At 45.8% G+C, this 10,209-nt stretch overlaps 1 protein-coding gene and 1 pseudogene across 1 annotated transcript; both read right to left on the bottom strand.

Moving 5' to 3' along the window:
• Positions 1–233: 233 nt before the first annotated feature.
• Positions 234–3,386, bottom strand: LOC136464250 (ornithine carbamoyltransferase, chloroplastic-like). The gene is made up of 5 exons (XM_066463217.1): positions 3,035–3,386; positions 1,965–2,299; positions 1,256–1,387; positions 886–1,161; positions 234–618 (listed from the first exon to the last, which is right to left on the bottom strand). Exons 1-5 carry the CDS (start codon positions 3,228–3,230, stop codon positions 436–438), a joined length of 1,122 nt encoding a protein of 373 aa, XP_066319314.1. The 5' UTR covers positions 3,231–3,386; the 3' UTR covers positions 234–435.
• Positions 3,387–4,025: 639 nt separating this feature from the next.
• LOC136466053 (uncharacterized) lies at positions 4,026–9,801 on the bottom strand (annotated as a pseudogene).
• Between the last annotated feature and the right edge of the window lie 408 nt (positions 9,802–10,209).

Below are 10,209 nucleotides of genomic sequence, written 5' to 3'. Positions count from 1 at the left end.
TGCCCAGGCCTGGGTGGCAGGGTAGCAAGCAAACTGAACCTTGATGGCCCGCCTGAGGATGGCAGGACGCAGGATTGCCCGCGCTTTTTCCAAGAAACTTTACAGGACTCCAACCGGATGCAGCAAAAGCAAAGGCAGGGTGCAGTGGTACAGACAAGGATGGAGCCCGGCAAAACTGATCCAGGGTCTCAACCAAACGTGCCCTTAAAACTGATATGATTTGCAAACGAAACTAGCACAGAAGTTTACTTTTTATTACCAAACTTTTACAGTACAACAAACTCCCACCCTGAAGAACAGCTATCACGTTACTAAACAGTTCGTCTGAATCAAGCTCTCATATATGCCCTAAAGCCAAAACAGCCTCAATCCCTCAGCAATGCCTAAGAATTTAAGAAAAGTGTGACACTGCCACACTGGTGTGCAATAGGAGAGTTAAGCGCCGAGCACGTGAAGCATGATGGCATTCTGAGCGTGCATTCTGTTCTCAGCCTGGGGGAACACGATTGAGTTGGGAGCCTCGATGGCACCGTCTGTCACCTCCACTCCTCTCTCTGCGGGCAAACAGTGCATAAGGTAGGCCTGTGGCCCAGCAATCTCCATCAGGGCTTCATCCACCTGCAATATAGGGTAAAAAACAGAAGTTTTAGCTGATGGACAACAATGTAAGCTATCATTACTGAGAAACAGAGTTTCACTGTCACTTGAATACCACAATTATGATGGAGATAAAGACCTAGTATCTTGAATCATATGAAGGTCAGAAAATAAATGATTATTTCTCTAGTTTTAACTCAATCACCTCATGGGCATATGCAAAGTATATGTACTTGGAGTCCAGTAAGACACACAGATTCTATAAAGTGTGGAAAAAAAAAGACAAACCGTGAATCCCTGGAACTTCTGCTTTCTATAATCAGCTTCTTCCTTTTGGCCCATGCTGGCCCAAACATCTGTATACACAACATTTGCTCCCTTAACTGCTTCCCTGGGATCGTTTGTTATTTCAATCTTACTGATTCCAGCACTCCTGGCGATCTCCACAGTCTTCGCATCAGGCTCAAATCCCTTGGGACAAGCACATACAAAGTGAAAAGGAAGTACAGCTGCCAATAGAAGCCATGAGTGCACAATGTTGTTCCCATCTCCAACATAGACAACCTACATAGCAATTGAAGAAGACCATTGGTCACAACCCAGCTCAAAATTAGACACGTAGAGCACATGCAATTACTTCCGTGGTATGATGATCTACCTTAGTGTTTTCAATACGACCAATGTGCTCAAGCATAGTAAGTGCATCAGCCATTATCTGGCATGGATGGTTATAGTCGGTGAGACCATTTATGACAGGTACAGGTGCATATTTTGCCAAGTCCAGAATATCCTGCCAAAACCATATGAGAAGTTAGGAGATAGTGCTTGGATGGAAACAAAAAGGAATCAGCATCGAGTGGAACTACCTAAGATCAATACAAGAAGGACAAACGACAACGGTAAATTATGCAGATGAAGTATCTGAGTAACAAAGACAACTAAAATCAACCCAAAACATCAATTATTTGTTTACATCCAGACGGAACAAGTTTGATATATTATCAAAGGACACAAACAGACAAAGAAACCACAGAAGAGAACTGCCAAGATAATGATATCAGTTCAAAACCACCATGCATCCATATACATCCAAGACACATGTTGGCTCTTATATTATTAGAATTAAACAAACTTGCCGTTCCAGTTAAATCTATACTAAATCGAAGTTGGTGTTTCATATTAATATACTTCCGACTGACAAAAATTTACTTTAACTGATGACTATAGTGCTTGTTGTTTTGAGGTAGATATCTAATTGTTGTGCTTAAGCAGCATGGAGAAGACAGATCAAATATGTAAAAAGAAACGATCATGTTGGTAAAAATACCACAAAAAGGAAATCTTAATCATGCAACTCATGACCATACCTGGTGAGCAAAGACCCTAGCCATAATGATGTCATTATAGCCAGAAAGTACTCGAGCAACATCACGAGTCTCCTCACGCTTGCCCATCTGGATATCATCTGGACCCAAATAAATAGCATGCCCACCAAGTAAGAAGAATCCCGTCTCAAATGAAACACGGGTCCTCATTGATGGCTTGGCAAAAATCATCGCCATTGATTTCCCTTTGAACGGTTGGAAGCTCCTGTCTCCAGACTTTATCGCTGCCTTAACCTCGATCGCTCGATTAAGGATATCCATTATTGTATCCTTGTCAAAATCATTGATATGAAGGAAATCCTTAGCAGCCTGTTTGGCTGCAAGAAATTGCTAGAGTTAGAAAGAAAGTGTGCTAAGCATGAAACAATACTTCCTATAGAATGAAAGCTCACATCGATGCCTAAAACATTTGAGTGCATATATTGGTATGAGAGTCAGAGAGGATCACATTCAGAATTAAATAAAAGTCAGAATTGAGTGCATTTGATGTTCTACACATCAAACAGAAGGAATAGCTCAATGGTGATGCTAAGAAAATCAAATTACACAATGCAGAATTCGTAAGTGCTAATAAATTTGAAATTCAAGAAAAATGAAAGGTTTAGTAATTCACATATGACATATGTATATCTCACTCAAAATAAGTGTTCCTAATAGGTCTAGTGGCTACACCAGAACAGAATTACAGAAACGAGACTGAAATTTGGCAATTGGCATAGGCAACTTTTCTAGTTCAAAGAGGAAAATACAGCTGACTTTTAAGAGGTACTGGCAACCTATACACCCCGATGAGCACCCAGAGTTAGCTACAAACAAAAGGACTTTATCACATTTGACTGTCCCAAATCAACGAAATCAACCAACCATCGCAGCTCAGCTTATAGTTTATCGCATCTCACAGCATTGTTACTTCTACTCTAAGTCATCATCGAATCCCAAAACCACACCGAGAGCACAGATCAACAGCCATACCCCTCAGCAGAACCCTCGATACCAGCAAGCCCCAACAGCAACGAATCAGAGTGCTTCAATGCGGCGTTAGAATAACTAACCATCCTTCCCCGTGGCGGCGGACACAGCGGGGCTGGACACGGCGGCGACCGAGACCCCGCGGCGGGCCACGGGCGAGGCGGCGGCGGCGGCGATTGGGCGAGCGGTGCGCGGAGGGAGCGTGAGCGGCTGCCTGAGGCGGGGGGAGGAGACGACGAGGTGGCCGCTGGAGCCGGAGATCGCCGTCGCCGGCGTCATCGCGGGTGGCGCGCGTGTGATTGGGGTGCGGTGGCAGTGAGGCGGATGGGTGCGGGAGTGCGAGCTCGGATACTGCCGTCGCCGGACTGGAGATACGGATTTGTTGCTAGGGGGCGGAATCAGGTTAGTCTAGGGTTTGGCGAGGTGTTGACGAGCACAGTGACAGTATGGTTTAGGGTTTAGGGTAACAACTGTATCATCGAGCGAATAAACAGTAGTCTCTGTACAGAAGATTTGAGGAATCAAACCATTTTAGATGCAATGAGACATTATGGTTTTATTCAGCAAATTACATTCTTATACTAATACGTACTAATTATTAGCTTGTGAGAGCAACTCCAGCAATAGCCCTCAAAACAGGGCCCATACTTTTCATTTGAGAGGTGTCCCTACTTTTGAGGACCATGTTTTCTGGACTAAACTCCAGTAGCAGCCTCAAAACAGGACCCCTACTTCTCAATTGCTTCTATTCTCTCTCTCTCCCTATATATATATATATATATATATATATATATATATATATATATATATATATATATATATATATATATATATATATATATATATATATTTGAGAACATCACACTATATAATAATTTTTTTAAACTGCAACTCTAAAGCACCATACTTAAAAATATGATTGAAAATATGAATATTCAAATTTAAATTCAAACATAAATTTGGTCCAAATTTGACGACATTCGATCAATCAAGACACATAGTAATAGTTCACGACAACATTATCAAATGAAAAGACACATAGTCCTAAACCAAAACATAACATAACGATGAATATCAAATTTCTCCTGCACCACTAGCTTCATGTCCTCCACTGCTACCACCGAAAGCGTTGTTAAACGCTGCCATCTTTTCAGCTGCAATCTGAGCCCTCATTGCTATCACATATGTCTTTTGAGAGGGGTCCAATGTGTCGAGGTCACAAAACATAACCTTTTGTTCTTGCTCCCGTAGCGTCTTCTTCTCCTCATTTGCAATCTTGCACTCTTCAAGTGATAATTTGCGCTCATGCAGCACCTTGCTCTCCTGCCTATCCTCTCTAACTTTCTCTTTCTCTGTAAGAAATTTCTCTATCAAGTTGTAATTCGTTGGTACTCCTCCTTTCTTCAGCTTCTCCTTTGCTTGCTTCCTCCCCCATAGGCCTTTTGCTGCTAAGCATGGAAGAGTCAGGGGTTTGGCTCTTTCTACTCACCATCTTCTACATCAAACACATCCACTGCTGCGGGTGGTAAATCACTTCTCCTAGGCCTTTTGTTGCTGATTGGGGGCGTGAACTTCTCTCAATGTCTGATCTTCAACCAACAATGGAGGAAAGGAAACCCCTTCTTCTTTGGATCTTTGTCTATATATGCAGTTTGAGCTCCTAGCAATTGAAATGGAAGACATGTGTTAGCAAAAATTAGTAAATAAATGACGCAACATCTAAATAAAACAATGCTTACATGTTCCTCGTAGGGCACACCACTAGGATGGCGGCGCTCAACCTCCTCAAATAAGCCTTGAAACTTCTGACATTCCTTGTGAATTATCCCCCACCTATGCTCCAAAGAATTTGCATTCCTAGCAGATACAATTTTTTTGTTGGCATGAAAGTTATCATGAATACGCTTCCAATACGCTTTGCTAGGTTGCTCATTTCCAGTGATTGGATCCAAACTCATGTTCTCCCATGATTCACATAATTGGAGATCTTCATCTGGAGTGTAGTTGGCAGCACTAATTGGCCTCCTCTTTGGAGAACTAGGTTGACTAGGCTGGGTACCAATGGGTAAAATTGCAATGTCATCGACGTCAACATCGTCGGACATCATCCGTGACCAATTACCTCCCTGCGACATATTCCAAACTGTGCAAAAAAACCAGCACATATACATATCAATTTGAATCACATATACAGTACAGTACAGTTTACTAGTCGCATTCAGAAACTTCATCTGACACCCGGGAGGCTATCAGATGCTAAAAGGATCTCGTCACGGCAACAGGCAAGGGAACTACTACTAAATTATATGTGCTGCTACTACTGCTACAGCATGAGCATACTAGGATCCAAACTAATTCACACAAGTGCTTCAATCGAACATTTCATAAGTTGAGAAATAGGAATAAAAAACATTCACATATTCATTGTGGCCTCAAATTCACACGCAACAGCATTCAAATCGGATACAGAATCATTCACATATTCACTGTGAGGAGGTGGGGAGCACATACCGCTGTTGTTGCTGCTCCTTCCGGGCACAGCGACGGGAATGGGAGCGCCGGTCTCGTTGCGGGCGGGAGGGGAAGGAGGGCGTGGGGAAAAATTGGCGGCACACGTGGGGCTTCGCGCGCAAGGGGAAATAGGGCGCGACGAAAGAGAAGGCCACAGTGATTTGAGGGCCTCGCCTAGCCCGCCAGGCTGAGGTCTGGAGGGGTGATTTGAGAGGCCTCTTAAATTTGAGGGCTTTAGCCGGGCTGCTAGAGCCAGTTTTTTTTTTTACTTTTAGCCCTCAAAAGTAGGATGATGACTTAAATAAGGGCTCTGCTGGAGATGCTCTGAGAAATAAGATAATGATGGATAACTTTGTTCTACTCCCGTAACAAACAAAAAGTTAGGAGTCATTCGGCTAATGGTTTTTGCAGCTGATAAGTCGGCTAATGTTGTTTCATTGTGAGAGAAAAACACTATATCATAGCTGATAAATCGAGCTGATAAGTTGAAGTGAACATAGAGTAACATGATGATGGACTAACGGGTTGTTTGGATGTTAGTCGATGCCTACCAGACCAAAATTTGGTCGTTGACTGAGGGAACCAGCAACATTTGGATCAAGCCCGTATTTTGGCTCGGCCGAACTTGCACGAACAAAGTCCAGTTGATTTTGTGGCCCATGTGCGATCAAATTTTGGGCAGCCGATTTGATTGCCAAAATTTGGCCGGACCTTGGCTGCGCATGGCAATGCTAAAACTAAACACTTCATAACTCATTTCTCAAACCAAACACATAGTATAACATAATTCAGTACAAGTCATACCAAATCCAAAGTTACCTTGATTTCTATAATAACCATACATATATGTAGTGGAGCAAGCATGATGGATTGTTAGGTCATAGAGATGTAGACCACTCTAGAAATTATATCAAAATATTAAAGGCAAATTTTGCTCGTTCGCTAGCGGACATAAAAAATGAAGCTATTTGCTGAAAGATACTTTGGTTGCTTACAATTTTGCTATAAGGCATCGCGCCTCTTAATTTATTCATTTCTACCGGTTAAGGAGAGAGGAAGGTGGGAAGATGACCATTTTGCCCTTGTTCGCGGCGCGGAGGCAGCGCCTAGTCTGGTTGGACCAGCTTGTACTTAGGGTGAGCCCCTTACTTGTGTTCCCCATCTGGCTCGCTCACTCTCCTACCCCATCTCTCATTCCTCCTCCACTGCATCTGCACGGGAGCAGGGAGCGAGAGAGAGACGCAACCACTGTACCCGTTCCGCAAGACACCGACCATTCATCACCTAAGATTGGCTTTCTATATTTAGGCTGGCTTTTTGTACAGTGTAAGACACATCTTTTATCTCTAATAAAGCAAAATCCCATTAGAGGTTTTATCTAACACCAGAGCTATCCACGTTATCCACTAACCAAACAGCAGCACTACATCACGGCTGGCCTTAACAGTCCCATTCGCAGTTTTAATAGATTGAGAGAAACTTCCATCCACCATCACATCCCACATGGAGACACCCACCGAATGGAGCATTCGAGGCGCCCGTTCACCACTACAGATTGCAATAGCAATCGATTCTCCTTCCCATCAGCTTCCTTTAAATTCTCCTCTTCCGCCTCATCTATTCATTCACCTCTGCGGCTCCACCTTCCCACTGTTGCAACTAGCAGCGTCCATGCGCCATGCCTAGATCCTCCGTCGCCATCGGATCAGAAGATATAGGATTCTAGCCTTCTGGAGGGAGCACGAATCCACTTCAAGCTCCACAATGCCGCAAGATATTTGCCACATGCGCTCCCCGTTGCGCTGGCTTGCCGCCGCGGTCTCCTCGCCACACCCGCACGCGCAATGGCTGGTGCAATAACCCCGCCATGCATGCTTGACCTTTGATGGTCGCTCGCCATCCACGCGAACTGTAGGCTGCGCACGAGCTCCAGCAGGCTGCTCTGGATCTCAGAGGAGAGGAAGCGTGAGAAAGCGAATGGAGAAATAGAGATGGGGAGAGAATCACGGGACAGATTTGTTAGATAGATATGGTTAATTTTGCTTGGGGCCCACCGTGTGGTTTCCACAGACACGCGTCCTGAAAAACTTTTTTCCATGTTCATTATTTGTATGCTTCACATGTATTATGCATTGCTTTGTTCCAATTAGTTTAATTTCTACTTCTCCATTTCATCTCCCATGTTTCTCAGTTACTTAAAAAAAGTGCCATGCATAACCTGAGAAAAATTAGATCTTACATTTAATACATGTGGCATTTTTGCACAATAACAAAGAGTGATTTTGTAATTTTTCAGCTAGCTGCTTTTGTTTTCCCATTATACCTAAAAATCAAAATAGTCCTCTATAATAACAGTATGAAAGTCATCGCTAATTCCCGCAGCAACACACGGGGAATCCTTCTCGTTCTATATTCAAGGGCTGGTGGAATTCTGTATTCTTAAGATATTTTGGAGACTTTGAACTCTGAAGCAGCACCTAAATTAGAAAATTGCAGAGAATGCGATCACGGGTTGTTTGTAATGATTTATTGGCATTGGCATCTCCATGAAAAAACAAAAATTTAAGCTTCAAGAGTGAGTTTTCAGCATTGACACCGTTTATCAAAGGATTGAGTTGTAAAAGAACAAGTAACTGAAATGAAAACGCATGGAAATGAATCAAGAGGCTTGCAAATGATCATATTTAACAGATATAAGTCAGGGACAAGCCGTGGTGATCTCCATACACTACCCAACAACAGCTTCTTAATGGCTTCAAGATGTAGAGCCGGTTGATGTAGAGCCGGTTGTTTCAAAGCAGCCTTGGCGACCAGCTCGCACAAGTCCCTGGTTCTCACATGTAACTGAAAATTAGCATCAGCCTTTGGGAAACGAATCAACATACATGTAAATTATCAAGCCTGTCCATGCAAATTTCAACTAATTGTAGATACAAGTCGAATCAAAGGTGTGTGCGCATTCAATTTGGCTGAATCAACGTAACGCTGCAGCAAACAGGGTCATCTTTTGCTTTCCATATCAGATGAGACATGAGAGAGAATAGACAGGGAAAGGGCAAGAGGACAGCAGCCGCACAGGCGCAGACTAGCACGTATGGCGCGTTTGGTTTCCTTCCGAGGGCAGTCAGGAGGGATATTTAACTTTTTACATATATAATAGAAGACGATCTCTCTAATAACATTATAAGGATCGACGATACGGTTTTAACAGCAGAGCGATAAAATCGATATATATTTGTCACTTTTGTTTATGTGGCACCCCAGTACCCCAATCCAGCTTGGATCTGGGTTAGCAGCCTCAGGTAAAATGACCACCTCTGCCCCTGGCTTCTCTATTCTCCCCCTCCCCCTCCCTCCCCCATCACTGACATGCGGGCCTCACAAGTCTCCTTCAACCATCACCACGCAGCCTAGGAAGGAGATGAGCTCGGCCACGCCGCGGTGCGTCGTGTTGCCATCCACGGCGACGCGCAGTGCTCGCCGCGGCCGTAGACACGGAGAGCCCCGCACCCTCGACGGCGCGGTGCGCCTCGAAGTCGAGCCTCGTCGGCTTCGTCCCAGCAGTACGTGGTGCCGGCACTCGGGGTCGACCGCGAGCTCGTTGAGGACACGGCGGGGGCCGTCGAGATGAACGCTCCAACCGGATGCTCGACACCGCCGCCATTGCCAGCCGTGCACCGCCGACCTATGCGGCCTCGACGTCCTCGTGCACGGGCTCCAGGTCCTAGAACGTCACGCGTTTCCTGCTCCTCTCCAGGCTGCCGTCGCCCATCACGCTGCCTGAGGACGTCGACGCCCAAGACCAGCATGGTGGTCACGCACCGGGGCGGCTCCATGATCTGGCGCGGCTGTCCGGATCTAGCGCGCCGCCCTTCCCCGGCTCCGGCGGGCGCGACCAAGGCTCCGCCGCCCTTCCCTGGCTCCGGCGAGCGCGGCCGGCTCCGGCGGGCGTGCCGGTGCCGGTGGTCGCGTGGATGACCGGCTGCGCCTGCTGCAGCAACCACTCGATGGTCTTGCCGTCGGACTTATGGCCGAGCTCGTGCTCATCCTTCCGGAACGCCTTCGAGCACGTGCGCCCCAGGGCGGCCTCGCTACCTAGCGCGACAGCCACGTGCGCCGCGAAGTTGGCGGACGTGATGATCTCGGTGAGGTGTACGTCGACGAGGGCGTCCTGGTCCCCAAGGCCTGCGGCAGCAAAGCGAACAGGGCCGTCGAAGATGGCGGGGCGACGAGCAGAAGCACGAACGCCGCCGCGCTGCGGAAGATCATGGCTCTGAGGAGCCCCTCGCCGGCCTCGTACGAGCGTGCCGAACGCTGGCCTGAATCGTACGCACGCCATGCTCTGCTCTTAGCCATGACATCTTGATGACATCGTATACGCTCTTTTTCCCTTTGAAAATTAAAGAAGAAATGTCTTAAAAATATAAGTATACGTATATCAGCCAACAGCTATCCTGAGCTGTCCATTCTTTAATCTGTGGCCTAGGCGAAAGTAAGATGCGAAGGGCAACATGGTCTTTTCGCATTGGTTGATGCCACGGGAGCAAAAATGATATTTTTGTAGCTTGTTTCTCTTTATGCTGTTAAAATCGTATCGCCAATAGTAAGAATGCTATTTGAGAAGTCGTGATCCGTTGTAATAGTAAAAAGTCAAATATCCCCCACCAGGACTGCGCGAGCCAGCCAGGCCCCTAGCAGCCATGCTGGGCACGTGCGAGGAGGTGCTATTTGTGGTTCGTCGTATGCT

The sequence above is a fragment of the Miscanthus floridulus genome, chromosome 7 (genome assembly GCF_019320115.1).
Source record: "Miscanthus floridulus cultivar M001 chromosome 7, ASM1932011v1, whole genome shotgun sequence".
NCBI classification, from domain to species: Eukaryota; Viridiplantae; Streptophyta; class Magnoliopsida; order Poales; family Poaceae; genus Miscanthus; species Miscanthus floridulus.
This window is presented reverse-complemented; position numbering and strand designations above follow the sequence as displayed.